The sequence below is a fragment of the Oncorhynchus gorbuscha genome, linkage group LG25 (assembly GCF_021184085.1).
Source record: "Oncorhynchus gorbuscha isolate QuinsamMale2020 ecotype Even-year linkage group LG25, OgorEven_v1.0, whole genome shotgun sequence".
Lineage (NCBI taxonomy): Eukaryota > Metazoa > Chordata > Actinopteri > Salmoniformes > Salmonidae > Oncorhynchus > Oncorhynchus gorbuscha.
The window spans coordinates 29,087,896-29,108,207 of NC_060197.1; the positions used below are offsets into that span (position 1 = coordinate 29,087,896).

The 20,312-nt window shown below is 44.9% G+C and overlaps 1 protein-coding gene across 3 annotated transcripts in view; it reads right to left on the minus strand.

The window, feature by feature from the left end:
• Nucleotides 1-20,312, minus strand: part of LOC124014238 (GRB10-interacting GYF protein 1-like) — a 39,248-nt gene that overhangs the window by 8,741 nt on the left and 10,195 nt on the right. The window contains exons 4-19 of one of the 3 annotated variants that reach the window (XM_046329041.1): nt 20,144-20,273; nt 13,050-13,145; nt 12,786-12,903; nt 12,250-12,361; nt 11,716-11,930; nt 11,414-11,628; nt 11,184-11,268; nt 10,786-11,019; nt 10,430-10,596; nt 10,066-10,225; nt 6,535-6,752; nt 5,651-5,760; nt 4,811-4,911; nt 4,593-4,666; nt 632-769; nt 175-372 (exon numbers count right to left, since the gene is read on the minus strand). In XM_046329041.1, coding sequence (XP_046184997.1) covers nt 175-372; nt 632-769; nt 4,593-4,666; nt 4,811-4,911; nt 5,651-5,760; nt 6,535-6,752; nt 10,066-10,225; nt 10,430-10,596; nt 10,786-11,019; nt 11,184-11,268; nt 11,414-11,628; nt 11,716-11,930; nt 12,250-12,361; nt 12,786-12,903; nt 13,050-13,145; nt 20,144-20,273 — 2,371 coding nt within the window. Of the gene's footprint in view, nt 1-174; nt 373-631; nt 770-4,592; nt 4,667-4,810; nt 4,912-5,650; nt 5,761-6,534; nt 6,753-10,065; nt 10,226-10,429; nt 10,600-10,785; nt 11,020-11,183; nt 11,269-11,413; nt 11,629-11,715; nt 11,931-12,249; nt 12,362-12,785; nt 12,904-13,049; nt 13,146-20,143; nt 20,274-20,312 lie in introns of all 3 variants that reach the window. The other 2 variants (XM_046329043.1, XM_046329040.1) reach the window with 2 other exon arrangements.

Sequence of the window (20,312 nt, forward strand, 5' to 3'; positions counted from 1 at the left end):
TCCCATTCTTTGGATGACATGTTTGTGCTTGCACAGTCTGTGGCTTCCTATTCGAGTAGTCTTTCTCAAGCCGAGTGAATCCCAGATATTCTGAAGAACACTGTACACGTGGGCGCATATGCTATTATACTACTTTGCGGTCTTCTCTGTGTGTGCGTTTCAGTAACTACTCACGCGTTCCCTCTGTTGCTGCTGGGCTCTCTGCTGCTGTTTGAGAAGCCTCTCGGCTTCCTGCATGTCCAGCAGACTGAGGCCCTTGGCCCCTGGCTTGTTGAGGCCCCCAGTGCCCCAGCCAGACCCCACCCCGGAGCCTGAGCCCTGCTGAGGGGCCTGCTGGAGCAGCTTCATGATCAGCTCCTGCTGCTGGCGACACTGGAGGGGAGGGGAGAAACACACACACAGCGTGAGGGTACTTTATGTACAAGATAGGATGGAAATCCAAAGATACATAGACATGCATTATACCCCCCCCCTCCCCCCTCACACACACACACTATCAAGACACTATCAAGACACTATCAAGACACTATCAAGAAAAAGAAAAAGAAAAAAACTTGTCAAAGTACTCAACACCCTCTAAAACAGTTCAGGTAAAATCTTCCGATTTCATCAGCTCTAACATTGTACTCACCTGTTTGCGTCTGAAAATCTCCTCCTCCTCCCTCCTCTTCTGCTCCTCCTGCTGCCTCCTTTTCTCCTCTCTCCTCTTGCGCTGCTCCTCCTCTTCGCGCTTCGTCCTGAGTTCAGCCTCCCTCCTCTCCTGCTGGAGCTGCCATAGGGGTCAGAGGTCAATGTGGAAGACCACTAGGTCAATACAGACTGAGCTATTTCAACACATTTTTGCTGGTTAGGTTTTCCATGGGAAAAATACCCCCTAATCGAAAAATGTTTTATAAAAAGGGCCAGAATATACAGTGCAATCGGAAAGTATTCAGACCCCTTGACTTTTCCACATTTTGATACGTTACAGCCTTAGTCCAAAATTAATTGAATAGTTTTTTCCCCCCTCAATCCACACACACAATACCCCATAATGACAAAGTAAAAACAGGTTTTTATTTACAAATAAACTAAAACATGTCACATTTACATAAGTATTCAGACCATTTACTCAGTACTTCGTTGAAGCACCTTTGGCAGCGATTACGGCCTTATTGGGTACGACGCTGCAACCCTGGCCCGCCTGTATTTGGAGAAATTCTCCCATTTTTCTTAGCAGATCCTCTCAAGATCTGTCAGGTCAGATGAGGAGTGTTGCTGCATAGCTATTTTCAGACCTCTCCAGAGATGTTAGTCCAGGCTCTGGCTGGGCCACTAAATGACATTCAGAGACTTGTGCTTAAGAGTTGTTGTCTTGTTGGAAGGTGAACCTTCATCCCAGTTGGAGGTCCTGAGGGCTCTGGAGCAGGTTTTAATTAAGGATCTCTGTACTTTGCTCCGTTCATCCTTCGCTTAATCCTGACTAGTCTCCCAGTCCCTGCTGCTGAAAAACATCCCCACAGCATGATACTGCCACCACCATGCTTCATCGTAAGGATGGTGCCAGGTTTCCTCCAGACGTGACACTTGGCATTCAGGCTAAAGAGTTCAATCTTGGTTTCATCAGACCAGAGAATCTTGTTTCTCATGGTCTGAGAGTCCTTTAGGTGCCTTTTGGCAAACTACAAGCGGGCTGCCTTTTACTGAGGAGTGGCTTCCATCTGGCCACTCTACCATAAAGGCCTGATGGGTGGAGTGCTGCAGAGATGGTTGTCCTTCTGGAAGGTTCTCCCATCTCCACAGAGGATCTCACCTCCCTGGTCACCTCCCTGTTCAAGGCCCTTCTTCTCCGATTGCTCAGTTTGGCCAGGCGGCTAGCTCTAGGAAGAGTCTTGGTAGAGGCCAATGTTCTTGGGGACCTTCAATGCTGCAGTCATACCCTACCTCAGATCTGTACCTTGACACAATCCTGTATCGGAGATCTCCGGACAATTCCTTTGACCTCATAGTTTGGTTTTAGCTCTGACATGCACTGTCAACTGTGGGACCTTATATAGACAAATGTGTGCCTTTCCAAATCATGTCCAATCAACTGAATTTACTACAGGTGGACTCCAATCAAGTTGTAGAAACATCTCAAAGATGATCAACAGGACATACCGAAGCTCAATTTTGAGTCTCATAGCAAAGGGTTTGAAAACTTAAGGTATTTCTGTTATTTATATTTAAATACATTTGCAAAAAAATTCTAAAAACCTATTTTCACTTTGTCATGATGGGTTGTTGTGTATAAATTGTTGAGGAATTTGTTTCATTTAATCCATTTCAGAATTAAAGGCTGTAACATAGCTAAATGTGGAAAAAGAGATGGAGTCTTTTATAGTTTCAGAATCCAGTGTAGACATGCCAGCTGAATTCAGAGACTGAAAGACTCTTGGTTCCAAGATATCCTCATTTTGATATACAGTACCAGTCAAAGGTTTGGACTCACCTACTCATTCAATGGTTTCTCTTTATTTTTTTTACTATTTTCTACATTGTAGAAACCAAAGTGTTAATTAAGCAACTCAAAATATATTTTATATTTGAGATTCTTCAAAGTAGCCACCCATTGCGTTGATGACAGGTAAAGTTGACATGAAGCTGGTTGAGAGAATGCCAAGAGTGTGTAAAGCTCTCAAGGCAAAGAGTGGCTACTTTGAAGAATCTCAAATATAAAATACATTTTTGATTCGTTGAACACTTTTTGGGTTACTACATTATTCCATATGTGTTATTTGATAGCTTTGATGTCGTCACTATTATTCTACAATGTAGTAAATAGTCAAAAGAAAGAAAAACACTTGGATGAGTAGATGTGACCAAACTTTTGACTAGTACTGTATGTGACTCATTTCAGGAAGTTAGGCGTATGTCGCATGTCACTACTTCACAGGAGAGGCATTTGAACGTCTTTATTCTTTTGAGACAAATGTGTTTTTTGGGGGCAGAAATGCCTTCTGGAACATGTGAACATTCATGTGTCCTCATAACAAAAATTAATTCCATCTGTAAATACAATTGTTTCATGACAAGCTTAGTTGGTTTAGCTGAGGAAAGACGGGAATCTTCCAGCTAGCCATGATTGGCTGAGATAATGGATGGGCTGGACATTCCAGGAGATGAGTTTCAATTGGTCTTCCATGTAGCATGCTTCTGTCTATAATGTAAGCTGCTCAGTATATGTTGATAGTCCTTTCTACTGCAGCGTTTTTGAAAGATATAACGTTAGCCATCAAGAACTACAAAAGTTATGCTACTTTCCTCAACAACGTTAATGCCCCTGAACTTAGCAGGTCCTATATACAGATCAGTAGGAAAAAAAGTGATGGGCTACTTTCTGCATAGTGTGAACAGGAATGACTTGACTTGACACAACGCTGGCCAAACAAAACTGAGTTAAATGGTTCCAGTCTACCATGAAGAGTTCATCCATGTCCACGGGTAAGAGTCTAGCTGCAAGTTAAAAGCGTACTGTTAGCTAGCTAGTGAACGTTAGCTGGCTGGCTCGCTAGCTAACGTTACGTGTATGATCTGTTTAGTAATATTATTTGAATCAGAAATCCATTTGTATCGCTAGTTATAGCCTTATAGCCTCATTTTAGCTTGCTAACGTTGAACCTATAGTTGGTTAGCTTTAGTTACCTGCAGATTCATACTGACAATGTTTGTATTGGTAGTAGTATGAGTTGGGATTATGCCGGGTCATTGTTTAGCTAGCTACGTGTCTAAACAAAGACTCCACTTCGACAGATGATTACATTACTCATCAAGTTAGCCAGGTGTGATTACAGCCATCTATTGTATTTTATGAACATGACAAGTGACCCATCCACTTATCTACATGTTGTTTTGGGGTGGTTATAGCATTTCTTTCACATGACCCATCAATTTAGACAATTGGAGTGTGGGATGGCGTCATGTAAAAATATTTATACAAATAATATTTACCTCGACGCTGGTTTGGATATTACGACTATGTACGTAACCATTTCACTGTAGCGTTTACACCTTCTGTATCCTGTACATGTGACAAATGAACTTAAACTTGATTTGATATAGTGTGTGTTTACCAGAAACGGTCATGCACCAAAGTCAAATTAGGATATAGGCCAAGGATTAGATAGTACATTTTCACCTGGCTATTTTTTTTTTTTTTAAACCTGTTTTAGTCTTGATATCTTTGGCTGTTAACGACACTACTCCCTCTGTTTAGCACATGGCCTCACATGGGAATTCTTAAAGAGATGGGTGGGCTAAGGCTTTAGAGGGTGTGAACGATGCTGAATGAGTAAAAACAAAGAGCTCTTCAGTAGGTGTACCAAAACATTCAAGGGCCATTCTCTCAAAAGTGGGGTTACAAGTTTATCAACTTTCAAAGCAGAATTACATTCCCATTGTTCCCCAACTGCAGTTGTACCATTTTCTGGCTGTCTCTTTTATCCAATATGAAAAACACAATTTCAAATGTTGCGACATAAAACCGAATCCAGGCGGTCAGTCACATACATTTATGTGGAAATCTACAACGGTGTGTTACTAGGTTCCCACAGCCAAAGGGTGCCAGCACTCACCTTCTGAAGCTGTTCGAGTGTTGGACCCTGAGTTGAAGAATTCATTGTTAAGTCCCATAAACTGGCTTCACCGCCTGCATGGACAGAAGAGAGAGAGGGGAGGGGGGTAAGAGAGTGTTGGAAAGTCATCCCACTCTATACTGTGGCAGTGGGCAAAAAATTCACAAGCACTGACATTGATTGATGAATGTATACGTATGCACACAGCGTCTGTGTACCTGATTGCTGTGAAGCTGAGGTATGCATGTCCCACATGGACCCTGTATCTGGCACTGACATCGACCTGTTCACTGAAGGCATCATACCCTGTTCTCCACACCTAGGACAAAAAAGCGAGAGACTTGTAAAACATGGAAACTGCAAGGGAAATGCTTGCCAAACGGGTTGGAACCCGGGAACAGGAAAAGACTGACATTTTTTGAGGAACAGAATCAGAACAGGGAACGAAAGTGATCTGTACTGTTCCAGAACAGAACCATTATTTTAAAAGAATGGGAACAGATTAATAACGTATTTTAGGTTCTGGGCATTTTTTCTTCAGTCCCACAAAAAGCGTTGCTAGAGTGTGTGCGTAGGCAACTTGTCCCTCTCCTTTCAAAGCATAGTCTAGTAGCCTACTGATGTTACAAGTGTGACTCCGAAATAAGGGAGAGAAATGTTTTATGAGAGAAGAATGGATTAAACTTTTCAATGCCAGTTATGTTTTACATTGGATTTATTAACTACAAAAAGACGTGTTATTTAAATTCTGGTGCTGCTCTGCACACACAAGCTTGTTAGCTAGCTAGCTGGTCCAACATTAAGCCAACTCTCTGAAGTTCAAACATTCAAAGTTCATTCGTAGAAGCCGCTCCTCCGTAGGTATAATCTGTGGGCCTAATTCAGAATGAAACGATTGGAAAATAAATTTAGTTCCAACCCGATATCAGCTGCAAGATTATTCTTTTGATATAGCCTTTTCATTTTGTTACACCTTTACTTGATAAGTGGCTCCACTTTGCTTAGTTCCAATTCCATTTTCCACAAAACTTGATGTGTCATTTTTCCCTATGACGTACCTGTTGATGAGCTGGAATAGCTGCTGCTGCTGCTGGAGCTGCTGATAGAGAGCAGCTGCTGCCAAGTCCTGTTGCTGCTGCTTCTTCAGACGGTCCTGATCCATGTTACCCTGAGAGGAACACACAGGATAAATACAGGAACAGTCACACACACAGGAGATACATACAGGCTACATGCACAGCTCAATGTCCACACACACACAAATCTCATAAAGCACAGCAAGAGCAAACCCCAAAATTCTCAGCCTCCAATATCTATGCTGCAGTACTCTATGTGCCGGGGGGGGGGGGGGGGGGGGGGTCAGTCTGTTATATCAGGTGTAATTCTCCTGTCTTATCTGGTGTCCCATGTGAATTTAAGTATGCTCCCTCTAAGAGGACCTGAGCCCTAGGACCATGCCTCAGGACTACCTGGCCTGATGACTCCTGGCTGCCCACAGTCCTCCTCGGTCGTGCTGCTGCTCCAGTTAACTGTTCTGCCTGCTGCTATGGAACCCTGACCTGTTTACCGAACTTTCTACCTTGTCCCGGACCTGCTGCTTTGCTTGCTGTTTGGGGTTTTAGGCTGGGTATCTGTATCTGTATAAGCACTTTGTGACACCTTACTGATGTAAAAAGGGCTTTATGAATCAACTTCCATTGTACAAATAAAACAATAGATTACGACACTATAAATAAGTAGACGCTATAGCATTGAGTACTACTCTCGACAGTAGTCGTAGAACAAAAACCCTGTGGCATACAATACATCTGGACTCCTCTACATTCCACACACCCCCACGCCATCAACACAGAATACTACTACTTTTGTTTTCCCCTCCAGCAAACTCCACATACCACCACCACCACCCCCCCCCATCCCATCCCCACGCTGCCTCACTCACAGCAGGACCCCGGGGTGGCAGCGGCTGCGGGCGCGGTGGTGGAGGTCTCACCAGCAGGGGCGGTGGGGAGGGCCCGGGGGCGAAAGGCACGCGCCCCCACATCTTGATGACGTCGCCCAGCGGCTGGAAGCCCTCGTCGCAGCCCCTCTTCACCAGCAGAGACATGGAGAAGTAGCCCGCCTGGAACCACTCGTACATCTCCAGGGTGGTGAACGGACCTACGGGGGGGGGGGGGGGTAGCGGGAAGGTGGTGACACAAAATTTGCGACTGTGTGTGTGCATGTATGTTGCGACTGTGTGCGTGCATGTTGCGACTATGTGCGTGCATGTGTATGTTACGACTGTGTGCGCGCGTGCGTGTTTGTTGCGACTGTGTGCGCGTGCGTGTTTGTTGCGACTGCGTGTGTGTATATATTGCGACTGTGTGTGTGTTGCGACTGTGTGTGTGTGTGTGTGTGTGTTGCGACTGTGTGTGTGTGTGTGTGTTGCTGTGTGTGTTGCGTGTGTGTGTTGCGTGTGTGTGTTGCGCGTGTGTGTTGCGCGTGTGTGTTGCGCGTGTGTGTTGCGTGTGTGTGTTGCGACTGTGTGTGCGTGTGTGTGTTGCGACTGTGTGTGCGTGTGTGTGTTGCGACTGTGTGTGCGTGTGTGTGTTGCGACTGTGTGTGCGTGTGTGTGTTGCGACTGTGTGTGTGTGTGTGTGTGTGTTGCGACTGTGTGTGTGTGTGTGTGTGTGTTGCGACTGTGTGTGTGTGTGTGTGTGTGTGTTGCGACTGTGTGTGTGTGTGTTGCGACTGTGTGTGTGTGTGTGTGTGTGTGTTGCGACTGTGTGTGTGTGTGTGTGTGTGTGTGTGTGTTGCGACTGTGTGTGTGTGTGTGTGTGTTGCGACTGTGTGTGTGTTGCGACTGTGTGTGTGTGTGTGTGTTGCGACTGTGTGTGTGTGTGTGTGTGTGTGTGTGTGTGTGTGTGTTGCGACTGTGTGTGTGTGTGTGTGTGTGTGTGTGTTGCGACTGTGTGTGTGTGTGTGTGTGTTGCGACTGTGTGTGTGTGTGTTGCGACTGTGTGTGTGTGTTGCGACTGTGTGTGTGTGTGTGTGTGTTGCGACTGTGTGTGTGTGTGTGTGTTGCGACTGTGTGTGTGTGTGTGTGTGTGTGTGTGTGTGTGTGTGTGTTGCGACTGTGTGTGTGTGTGTGTGTGTGTGTGTGTGTGTGTGTGTGTGTGTGTGTGTGTGTGTTGCGACTGTGTGTGTGTTGCGACTGTGTGTGTGTGTGTGTGTGTGTGTGTGTGTTGCGACTGTGTGTGTGTTGCGACTGTGTGTGTGTGTGTGTGTTGCGTGTGTGTGTTGCGTGTGTGTGTGTGTTGCGACTGTGTGTGTGTGTGTGTGTTGCGACTGTGTGTGTGTTGCGACTGTGTGTGTGTGTGTTGCGACTGTGTGTGTGTTGCGACTGTGTGTGTGTGTGTGTGTGTGTGTGTTGCGACTGTGTGTGTGTGTGTGTGTGTGTGTGTGTTGCGACTGTGTGTGTGTGTGTGTGTGTGTGTGTTGCGACTGTGTGTGTGTGTGTGTGTGTGTGTGTGTGTTGCGACTGTGTGTGTGTGTGTGTGTGTGTGTGACTGTGTGTGTGTGTGTGTGTGTGTGTGTGTGTGTGTGTGTGTGTGTGTGTGTGTGTGTGTGTGTGTGTGTGTGTGTGTGTGTGTGTGTGTGTGTGTGTGTGTGTGTTGCGGCTGTGTGTGTGTGTGTTGCGACTGTGTGTTGCGGCTGTGTGTGTGTGTGTGTGTTGCGACTGTGTGTTGCGACTGTGTGTGTGTGTGTGTGTGTGTTGCGACTGTGTGTTGCGACTGTGTGTTGCGACTGTGTGTGTGTGTGTGTGTGTGTGTTGCGACTGTGTGTGTGTGTGTGTGTTGCGACTGTGTATGTGTTGCGACTGTGTGCGTGTGTATGTTGCGACTGTGTGCGTGTGTGTGTTGCGACTGTGTGTGTGTGTGTTTGTTGCGACTGTGTGTGTGTGTGTTTGTTGCGACTGTGTGTGTGTGTGTTTGTTGCGACTGTGTGTGTGTGTGTGTTTGTTGCGACTGTGTGTGTGTGTGTGTTTGTTGCGACTGTGTGCGTGCGTGTGTGTTTGTTGCGACTGTGTGCGTGCGTGTGTGTATGTTGCGACTGTGTGCGTGCGTGTGTATGTGTTGCGACTGTGTGCGTGTGTATGTGTTGCGACTGTGTTGCGACTGTGTGTGTGTGTGTGTGTGTTGCGACTGTGTGTGTGTGTGTTGCAACTGTGTGTGTGTGTGTTGCGACTGTGTGTGTGTGTGTGTTGCGACTGTGTGTGTGTGTTGCGACTGTGTGTGTGTGTTGCGACTGTGTGTGTGTGTGTTGCGACTGTGTGTGTGTGTGTGTTGCAACTGTGTGTGTGTGTGTGTGTGTTGCGTGTGTGTGTGTGTTGCGACTGTGTGTGTGTGTTGCGACTGTGTGTGTGTGTGTGTGTGTTGCGACTGTGTGTGTGTGTGTTGCGACTGTGTGTGTGTGTGTTGCGACTGTGTGTGTGTGTGTGTGTGTTTGTTGCGACTGTGTGTGTGTGTGTGTGTTTGTTGCGACTGTGTGTGTGTGCGTGTGTGTTTGTTGCGACTGTGTGTGTGTGCGTGTGTTTGTTGCGACTGTGTGCGTGTGCGTGTGTATGTTGCGACTATGTGCGTGTGCGTGTGTATGTTGCGACTGTGTGCGTGTGTATGTGTTGCGACTGTGTTGCGACTGTGTGTGTGTGTGTGTGTGTTGCGACTGTGTGTGTGTGTGTGTTGCAACTGTGTGTGTGTGTGTTGCGACTGTGTGTGTGTGTGTGTGTTGCGACTGTGTGTGTGTGTGTGTTGCGACTGTGTGTGTGTGTGTGTTGCAACTGTGTGTGTGTGTGTGTGTGTGTTGCGACTGTGTGTGTGTGTGTTGCAACTGTGTGTGTGTGTGTGTGTGTGTGTGTGTGTGTGTGTGTGTGTGTGTGTGTGTGTTGCGACTGTGTGTGTGTGTGTGTGTTGCGACTGTGTGTGTGTGTGTGTGTTGCGACCGTGTGTGTGTGTGTGTTGCGACCGTGTGTGTGTGTGTTGCGACTGTGTGTGTGTGTGTGTGTTGCGACCGTGTGTGTGTGTGTTGCGACCGTGTGTGTGTGTGTTGCGACCGTGTGTGTGTGTGTTGCGACCGTGTGTGTGTGTGTGTGTGTGTGTGTGTGTGTTGCGACCGTGTGTGTGTGTGTGTGTGTTGCGACCGTGTGTGTGTGTGTGTGTGTTGCGACTGTGTGTGTGTATGTTGCGAAAGTGTGTGTGTGTATGTTGCGAAAGTGTGTGTGTGTATGTTGCGAAAGTGTGTGTGTGTATGTTGCGAAAGTGTGTGTGTGTATGTGTGTATGTTGCGACTGTGTGTGTATGTTGTGAAAGTGTGTGTGTGTATGTTGCGACTGTGTGTGTGTATGTTGCGACTGTGTGTGTGTATGTTGCGACTGTGTGTGTGTGTATGTTGCGACCGTGTGTGTGTGTATGTTGCGACTGTGTGTGTGTACCCTGGATCTCTGCCTGGGGGTCCTTGTAGAACCACTTCATGGCAGCGTCGTGGGAGAGGGGCAGTGCAGAGGCTGTGTTTCTGCTCTCCTGCAGCGTCTGGGTAAAACACTCCTCCTCTAGAGATGTGTCCTGCAGGGACGCCACCATCTTCTCTGCCTCCTGCACACAGAGGAAGACAGACAGGTGGGGTTCATAAAACACTACATCACTTATCTGGGCTGTACTCTTACCAATGTTTCCTCTGTAATATTACTACATACTGAGACTGGAGTGTTGTTTCGGACAATCCGTCTTACAGGTCCTTACAGTCGAGGGTATCATATGTGTTCAGGAAACCCGTCCCCAGACTAGTAGTGTTCCTACCTGTTGCAGGTGCTTCATGCCCTCGTCATCCTCGGTGTCACCCCCTGATGGCAGGGGGAGGTGGGTAGCAGCAGAGGAGGAGGCGGAGGGAGGGGGGGAAGGCAGACTGGAGGAGGTGCTGGGGCTCTGCTGGGTGGTGGAGTCCTCTGCTGGTGATCCTTCAGGAACTACTACAACAACAACAACAGAGCAATAAGTCAGTGGGGAGGAGTGGAAGTTAAAACACAGAGAGAACATGGCTAGTGTTCACACAATTTCTATCTATAAATGGTGTCTCTTTTTCACAGGTCTTTGAAATTCAAATAATTTAAACTTCATTAGAGAGAGAAAGAAAGAGTAACACAGAACACTCGTACCTTCACTTGGCATCTTGCTGGCCTTGGCAGGGACAGGAACAGCGAGAGGAGCAGGAGCAGGGAGGGGAGCAGGAAGAGGGTGGCTGTCGGCCATCTGAAAGGCCTCCAGCTCAGCCACTGTGAGGGAGAGCTGGGGCATGGGGGGGTTGAGGCCCAGGGCTGGAGGGGCAGAGGAGGAGGGGGGACTGGTTCTGTTCTTCACCTCCCCGTCACTGGCTGATTCCTTGACGTCAACTAGAGAGGAAAGGGTGAGGGGGAAAAAAGGCCAGAAAATAAAGCGTTTGTTAAAATTATTTTTAATTAGGAGAGATTGAGTTAAAAAACACCCAGAAACCTTTGAGATAAAGATATCAATTAAAAAGTAACTATAAAGGTAAGAAAGAGTGCAGCTCCCTCACCTCTCTGTCCTCCATTCATGATCCTCTCCATGCCAGACAGGCTCTCTTCCTCCTCCTCTATCCCCTGGAAGTCAAACTCCTCATCCTTTGACAGAGACAGACACAATTAGCTGAAAATGTATTACTGTCACCCACCAACTGAATTCACAGAATAACTAGACACAGAAAGACAGGCATATTTGTAGACTACCTCCTTGCACACTAACACACTAACACACTAACACACCAACCTTGGAAAGGGGAAGGAAAGCGCCGGATGCGTCAAAGGTGCCCATTTCTCCGTCCTCTTCATCAGTGCACCACTCAGGCAGTCCGTCTCTGTCGTCTTCTAACCCTTCGCTCCCGGCCCGCCTGCGACCTCCGCCGAAGTCAAACTCAAACTTCCTGCGACGCCCCTCAACCGGACCGTCGTGCTCCCGCCAGCCTGCAGACCTTGGGCCTCCGTCTGAAAGAGTTAGAGATGAAGGGAAAGATAAGGTGACATCACTCTGTGCTGTGTGTACGTCTCCAGAATAGTGTGGGTGTGCGCTACCATCTAATCTACGTGCTGCGGCCAGTCTCCAGCTGCCTCCTGGGTCGGCCCGTTCCTCTTCCTCCTGCTCCTCTCTGAGGGTACGCCAGTTCTCACTGTCAGACCGTGTGTAGTCCTTCCTCGGCACCCCCGGCACAGGTACACCCGTCACCTCCTCTAATCCAACACGTACCCCCTCCCTGGCACGCGCAGGCTTCTCAAAACGCCTCTCGCCCCTGGAGGAAGAGGGGAAAACTTTGTAAATAGAAGTTACTCTTACATTTTAAGCCGTACCTTTATCTGAACTGGGAAGGTCATTTCTGAAAGATGAGTCACTTGGATTAAGGACACCTTCAACAATTCCAATTAAATCAACAACAAAAAATGTTTGTTTTTTTTGTTGTTTTTTTAAAATCGCTCCTCCAATTACTTAGTAACCAATAAGCTTCTCATTCACATCCTAAAATGACTAACCATTTCAGATTTCAAGGCAAATGGGGAAGGAATGAAACAGTAGAGAGAGACAGGGTAGTGACAGAGGAAGTGAGTGTTTACCTGTCATCCCAGCTCTGGCTGCGATAGATCTCTCTGGCTCCGCGGCCGAAGCCCACCTCTCCCTCCTCAATACTTCTTTGGTAGAATCCTCCACTCTCTCCTCGGCCTCGCCCTAGAACAAGAACCAGACAGAGACACGCTCAAAAGTCGCACTCAAAACAAACGGCCCTTTCCTTCACTGTACCAGACCGGACACACTTGAGATTCATATGCAAACAACGCTGTGCAAGCAAAGGGAGTACATAAGCCAGGCGGTAAGACGGGGACTATTTAGACAGGGCCAAGAAGAATCACAGACGTCACATGAGATCACAAAAGCTAAACACATTAAAGCAAGTCTGGCTTAAATAAAACTGTTTACCTTTTGTGTTGTTATGGCTTGAGCTCAGTGCACCTTTCATTGGGTTAGAATTCACCCAGGCACAGATCTGGGATCAGCTGACCCTCCCTAAATCCTGAAGTTACTATTTGCCCCCCCCCCCAAATGCTTATTTTAGATCAGTGTCGAGGGCAACAACACGTGCGTTTCTTCTCACCTCGGCCTCCTCCTCGTGTGGTGCCTCTGCCCCGGGCCATGCCCGCAGGGGCGACTCCGCCTCCTTTACCCATGAGCCTCATCACAGCCACGCTGTTCACAGACATGGAGAAGTTCCTCTGGTAGAAGAGAACAGAGGAATGTACAGAATAGCAGTTGGGTGGGAACAAGTGTGTGTGTGTGTGTGTGTGTGTGTGTGTGTGTGTGTGTGTGTGTGTGTGTGTGTGTGTGTGTGTGTGTGTGTGTGTGTGTGTGTGTGACTGACCTGCTCCTCCTCAGTGAGAGGCTCCAGTGCCAGCGGCTGCATGGGCTCATCTTGCAGAATAGCAGCAAACTCCTTATCCTGCATGTCCTCTGGGGCCTGGACACAACAACAAAGAACAAAACACAATGTAAACAAACATGATTTCCTATGGGATTGGAATGATCCAACACTCAACTGTACAATTGTAGCATAGACTCTCACACTGGCAAGTCACAACAGGCCACTTTTCACAATTAGGGCAGGTTGCACTGACCCAGATTTAGCCTACTCCTGGACTAGGTGGTAGTAGAAGCAGATGTGGTGTAGTAGTGGTAGCGGTGTAATAGTAGTAGTGGTAGCGGTGTAATAGTAGTAGTAGTAGTAGTAGTAATAGCGGTGTAATAGTAGTAATAGTAGTAGTAGCGGTATAACAGTAGTAATAGTAGTAGTAGCGGTATAACAGTAGTAATAGTAGTAGCAGTGTAATAGTAGTAGTAGCAGTAGCAGCGGTGTAATAGTAGTAGTAGTAGTAGCAGCGGTGTAATAGTAGTAGTAGTAGTAAGCGGTGTAATAGTAGTAGTAGCGGTGTAATAGTAGTAGTAGTAGTAGTAGCGGTGTAATAATAGTAGTAGTAGTAGCGGTGTAAGTAGCGGTGTAATAGTAGTAGTAGTAGCAGCGGTGTAATAGTAGTAGTAGTAGTAGCGGTGTAATAGTAGTAGTAGCGGTGTAATAGTAGTAGTAGCGGTGTAATAGTAGTAGTAGCGGTGTAATAGTAGTAGTAGTAGTAGTAGCGGTGTAATAGTAGTAGTAGTAGTAGTAGCGGTGTAATAGTAGTAGTAGCGGTGTAATAGTAGTAGTAGTAGCAGCGGTGTAGTAGTAGTAGTAGCGGTGTAATAGTAGTAGTAGTAAGCGGTGTAATAGTAGTAGTAATAGTAGTAGTAGTAGTAGTAGCGGTGTAATAATAGTAGTAGTAGCAGCGGTGTAATAGTAGTAGTAGTAGCGGTGTAATAGTAGTAGTAGCGGTGTAATAGTAGTAGTAGTAGCGGTGTAATAGTAGTAGTAGTAGTAGTAGCGGTGTAATAGTAGTAGTAGCGGTGTAATAGTAGTAGTAGTAGTAGTAGCGGTGTAATAGTAGTAGTAGCGGTGTAATAGTAGTAGTAGTAGTAGTAGCGGTGTAATAGTAGTAGTAGTAGTAGCGGTGTAAGTAGTAGCGGTGTAATAGTAGTAGTAGCGGTGTAATAGTAGTAGTAGTAGTAGTAGTAGTAGTAGTAGTAGTAGTAGCGGTGTAATAGTAGTAGTAGTAGCGTGTGTAGTAGTAGTAGTAGCGGTAGTAATAGTAGTAGTAGCGGTGTAATAGTAGTAGTAGTAAGCGGTGTAGTAGCAAGCGGTGTAATAGTAGTAGTAGCAGCGGTGTAATAGTAGTAATAGTAGTAGTAAGCGGTGTAATAGTAGTAGCAGCGGTGTAATAGTAATAGTAGCGGTGTAATAGTAGTAGTAGTAGCGGTGTAGCAGTAGTAGCGGTGTAATAGTAGTAGTAGCGGTGTAAAGTAGTAGTAGTAGCGGTGTAATAATAGTAGTAGTAGCGGTGTAATAGTAGTAGCAGCGGTGTAATAGTAGTAGTAGTAGCGGTGTAATAGTAGTAGTAGTAGCGGTGTAATAGTATAGTAGTAGTAAGCGGTGTAATAGTAGTGTAATAGTAATAGTAGTAGTAATAGTAGTAGTAGTAGCGGTGTAATAGTAGCAGTAGTAGCGGTGTAATAGTAGTAGTAGCAGTGTAATAGTAGTAGTAGTAGTAGTAGCGGTGTAATAGTAGTAGTAGTAGTAGCGGTGTAGTAGCAGTAGTAGCGGTGTAATAGTAGTAGTAGCAGTAGTAGCGGTGTAATAGTAGTAGTAGTAGTAGCGGTGTAGTAGCAGTAGTAGCGGTGTAATAGTAGTAGTAGCAGTAGTAGCGGTGTAATAGTAGTAGTAGCAGTAGTAGCGGTGTAATATAGTAGTAGTAGTAGCGGTGTAATAGTAGTAGTAGTAGTAGCAGTGTAATAGTAGTAGTAGTAGCGGTGTAATAGTAGTAGTAGTAGCGGTGTAATAGTAGTAGTAGTAGCGGTGTAATAGTAGTAGTAGTAGCGGTGTAATAGTAGTAGTAGTAGCGGTGTAATAGTAGTAGTAGTAGCGGTGTAATAGTAGTAGTAGTAGCGGTGTAATAGTAGTAGTAGTAGTAGTAGCGGTGTAATAGTAGTAGTAGTAGCGGTGTAATAGTAGTAGCGGTGTAATAGTAGTAGTAGTAGCGGTGTAATAGTAGTAGTAGTAGCGGTGTAATAGTAGTAGTAGCAGCGGTGTAATAGTAGTAGTAGCAGCGGTGTAATAGTAGTAGTAGTAGTAGCGGTGTAATAGTAGTAGTAGCGGTGTAATAGTAGTAGTAGCGGTGTAATAGTAGTAGTAGCAGTAGTAGCGGTGTAATAGTAGCAGTAGTAGCGGTGTAATAGTAGTAGTAGCAGTGTAATAGTAGTAGTAGTAGTAGTAGCGGTGTAATAGTAGTAGTAGTAGTAGCGGTGTAGTAGCAGTAGTAGCGGTGTAATAGTAGTAGTAGCGGTGTAATAGTAGTAGTAGCAGTAGTAGCGGTGTAATAGTAGTAGTAGTAGTAGCGGTGTAGTAGCAGTAGTAGCGGTGTAATAGTAGTAGTAGCAGTAGTAGCGGTGTAATAGTAGTAATAGTAGTAGTAGCAGTGTAATAGTAGTAGTAGTAGCGGTGTAATAGTAGTAGTAGTAGCGGTGTAATAGTAGTAGTAGTAGCGGTGTAATAGTAGTAGTAGTAGCGGTGTAATAGTAGTAGTAGTAGCGGTGTAATAGTAGTAGTAGTAGCGGTGTAATAGTAGTAGTAGTAGCGGTGTAATAGTAGTAGTAGTAGCGGTGTAATAGTAGTAGTAGTAGCGGTGTAATAGTAGTAGTAGTAGCGGTGTAATAGTAGTAGTAGTAGCGGTGTAATAGTAGTAGTAGTAGCGGTGTAATAGTAGTAGTAGTAGCGGTGTAATAGTAGTAGTAGTAGCGGTGTAATAGTAGTAGTAGTAGCGGTGTAATAGTAGTAGTAGTAGCGGTGTAGTAGCAGTAGTAGCGGTGTAATAGTAGTAGTAGCGGTGTAATAGTAGTAGTAGTAGCGGTGTAATAATAGTAGTAGTAGCAGCGGTGTAATAGTAGTAGTAGTAGCGGTGTAATAGTAGTAGTAGTAGCGGTGTAATAGTAGTAGTAGTAGCGGTGTAATAGTAGTAGTAGTAGCGGTGTAATAGTAGTAGTAGTAGCGGTGTAATAGTAGTAGTAGTAGCGGTGTAATAGTAGTAGTAGTAGCGTGTAATAGTAGTAGTAGTAAGCGGTGTAATAGTAGTAGTAGTAGCGGTGTAATAGTAGTAGTAGTAGCGGTGTAATAGTAGTAGTAGTAGCGGTGTAATAGTAGTAGTAGTAGCGGTGTAATAGTAGTAGTAGTAGTAGCGGTGTAATAGTAGTAGTAGTAGTAGCGGTGTAATAGTAGTAGTAGTAGTAGCGGTGTAATAGTAGTAGTAGTAGTAGCGGTGTAATAGTAGTAGTAGTAGTGGTGTAATAGTAGTAGTAGTAGTAGCGGTGTAATAGTAGTAGTAGCGGTGTAATAGTAGTAGTAGTAGCGGTGTAATAGTAGTAGTAGTAGTAGTGGTGTAATAGTAGTAGTAGTAGTAGTGGTGTAATAGTAGTAGTAGTAGTGGTGTAATAGTAGTAGTAGTAGTGGTGTAATAGTAGTAGTAGTAGTGGTGTAATAGTAGTAGTAGTAGTGGTGTAATAGTAGTAGTAGTAGTGGTGTAATAGTAGTAGTAGTAGTGGTGTAATAGTAGTAGTAGTAGTGGTGTAATAGTAGTAGTAGTGGTGTAATAGTAGTAGTAGTGGTGTAATAGTAGTAGTAGTAGTAGCGGTGTAATAGTAGTAGTAGTAGTAGCGGTGTAATAGTAGTAGTAGTAGTGGTGTAGTAGTAGCATCAGTGGTAGTAGTGGTAGTGTAGTAGTAGTAATAGCATCATATTAGCATCAGTAGTAGTAGTGGTGTAGTGCTAGTAGTAGTAGTGGTGTAGTAGTAGCAGCATCTGTAGTAGTAGTGGTGTAGTGGTAGTAGTAGTAGTAATAGTGGTGTAATAGTAGCATCAGTAGTAGTAGTGGTGTAGTGCTAGTAGTAGTAGTGGTGTAGTAGTAGCAGCATCTGTAGTAGTAGTGGTAGTAGTAGTGGTGTAATAGTAGCATCAGTGGTAGTAGTAGTGGTGTAGTAGTAGCATCAGTGGTAGTAGTAGTGGTGTAGTAGTAGCATCAGTAGTAGTGGTAGTGTAGTAGTAGTAATAGCGGTGTAATATTAGCATCAGTAGTAGTAGTGGCGTAGTGCTAGTAGTAGTAGTGGTGTAGTAGTAGCAGCAGTAGTAATAGTGGTGTAATATTAGCATCAGTAGTAGTAGTGGTGTAGTAGTAGTAGTAGTGGTGTAGTAGTAGTAATAGTGGTGTAATATTAGCATCAGTAGTAGTAGTAGTAGTGGTGTAGTAGTAGCGGTGTAGTATTAGTAGTAGTTGTGGTGTAGTAGTAGTTGTGGTGTAGTATTAGCATCAGTAGTAGTAGTGGTGTAGTAGTAGTGGTGTAGTAGTAGTGGTGGTGTAGTAATAGCAGTGTAGTATTAGTAGTAGTAGTGGTGTAGTAGTAGCATCAGTAGTAGTAGTAATAGTGGTGTAATATTAGCATCAGTGGTAGTGTAGTAGTAGAAGTGGTGTAGTAGTAGCGGTGTAGTATTAGTAGTAGTAGTGGTGTAGTAGTAATAGTTGTGTAATATTAGCATCAGTGGTAGTAGTGGTGTAGTAGTAGAAGTGGTGTAGTAGTAGCAGTGTAGTATTAGTAGTAGTAGTGGTAGTGGTGTAGTAGGAGTAATAGTGGTGTAATATTAGCATCAGTGGTAGTAGTGATGTAGTAGTAGAAGTGGTGTAGTAGTAGCGGTGTAGCATCAGTAGTAGTAGTGGTGTAGTAGTAGTAATAGTCGTGTAATATTAGCATCAGTAGTAGTAGTGGTGTAGTAGCAGTGGTGTAATAGTAGTAGCTTTACCAATAGCAGCAGTAGTGTATTAGTTGAAGTGGAAGTGTGTGTGTGTGTGTGTGTGTGTGTGTGTGTGTGTGTGTGTGTGTGTGTGTGTGTGTGTGTGTGTGTGTGTGTGTGTGTGTGTGTGTGTGTGTGTGTGTGTGTGTGTGTGTGTGTGTGTGTGTGTGTGTGTGTGTGGTAGTGGTGTAGTAGTAGCATCAGTAGTGGTAGTGGTGTAGTAGTAGTGGTGTAATAGTAGCATCAATGGTAGTAGTCGTGTAATAGTAGCATCAGTGGTAGTAGTAGTGGTGTAGTAGTAGCATCAGTGGTAGTAGTAGTGGTGTAATAGTAGCATCCGTAGTAGTAGCATCAGTAGTAGTAGTAATAGTGGTGTAATATTAGCATCAGTAGTAGTAGTGGTGTAGTAGTAGTAGTGGTGTAATAGTAGTAGTAGTACCAATAGCAGCAGTAGTGTATTAGTTGAAGTTGAAGTGGAAGTGTGTGTGTGTGTGTGTGTGTGTGTGTGTGTGTGTGTGTGTGTGTGTGTGTGTGTGTGTGTGTGTGTGTGTGTGTGTGTGTGTGTGTGTGTGTGTGTGTGTGTGTGTGTGTGTGTGTGTGTGTGTGTGTGTGTGTGTGTGTGTGTGGTAGTGGTGTAGTAGTAGTGGTGGTGTAATAGTAGCATCAATGGTAGTAGTGGTGTAATAGTAGCATCAGTGGTAGTAGTAGCATCAGTGGTAGTAGTGGTGTAGTAGTAGCATCAGTGGTAGTAGTGGTAGTGTAGTAGTAGTAATAGCATCATATTAGCATCAGTAGTAGTAGTGGTGTAGTGCTAGTAGTAGTAGTGGTGTAGTAGTAGCAGCATCTGTAGTAGTAGTGGTGTAGTGGTAGTAGTAGTAGTAATAGTGGTGTAATAGTAGCATCAGTAGTAGTAGTGGTGTAGTGCTAGTAGTAGTAGTGGTGTAGTAGTAGCAGCATCTGTAGTAGTAGTGGTGTAGTGGTAGTAGTAGTAGTGGTGTAATAGTAGCATCAGTGGTAGTAGTAGTGGTGTAGTAGTAGCATCAGTGGTAGTAGTAGTGGTGTAGTAGTAGCATCAGTAGTAGTGGTAGTGTAGTAGTAGTAATAGCGGTGTAATATTAGCAGTATTATCAGTAGTAGTGGCGTAGTGCTAGTAGTAGTAGTGGTGTAGTAGTAGCAGCAGTAGTAATAGTGGTGTAATATTAGCATCAGTAGTAGTAGTGGTGTAGTAGTAGTAGTAGTAGTGGTGTAGTAGTAGTAATAGTGGTGTAATATTAGCATCAGTAGTAGTAGTAGTGGTGTAGTAGTAGCGGTGTAGTATTAGTAGTAGTTGTGGTGTAGTAGTAGTTGTGGTGTAGTATTAGCATCAGTAGTAGTAGTAGTGGTGTAGTAGTAGTAGTGGTGTAGTAATAGCAGTGTAGTATTAGTAGTAGTAGTGGTGTAGTAGTAGCATCAGTAGTAGTAGTAATAGTGGTGTAATATTAGCATCAGTGGTAGTGTAGTAGTAGAAGTGGTGTAGTAGTAGCAGTGTAGTATTAGTAGTAGTAGTGGTGTAGTAGTAATAGTTGTGTAATATTAGCATCAGTGGTAGTAGTAGTGTAGTAGTAGAAGTGGTGTAGTAGTAGCGGTGTAGTATTAGTAGTAGTAGTGGTAGTGGTGTAGTAGGAGTAATAGTGGTGTAATATTAGCATCAGTGGTAGTAGTGATGTAGTAGTAGAAGAAGTGGTGTAGTAGTAGCGGTGTAGTATTAGTAGTAGTAGTGGTGTAGTAGTAGTAATAGTCATGTAATATTAGCATCAGTAGTTGTAGTGGTGTAGTAGTAGCGGTGTAGTATTAGTATTAGTAGTAGTAGTGGTGTAGTAGTAGTAATAGTGGTGTAATATTAGCATCAGTAGTAGTAGTGGTGTAGTAGTAGTAGCGGTGTAGTAGTAGTAGTGGTGTAGTAGTAGAACCAGTATTCGAGTTGATGAGACTTTATCCTGGTCATTGCAACCACCCATTTCATAAGACTGAGCACCGTGTGGCCTCCTCCTCCTCACCTTGTTCTCTTTGATATAAAGTGCTAACATCTCCTCTCGGCCGTAGCGATACTCGGCCAGCTTGTACTTTGGCATGGCGGGGGAAGGAGGGGGGGACGTCACACTCCCCCCACCGGATAGTGCACGGAGCCTGGGGGAGGAAGGAGGAGGATGAGGGGCACAGGAGGGA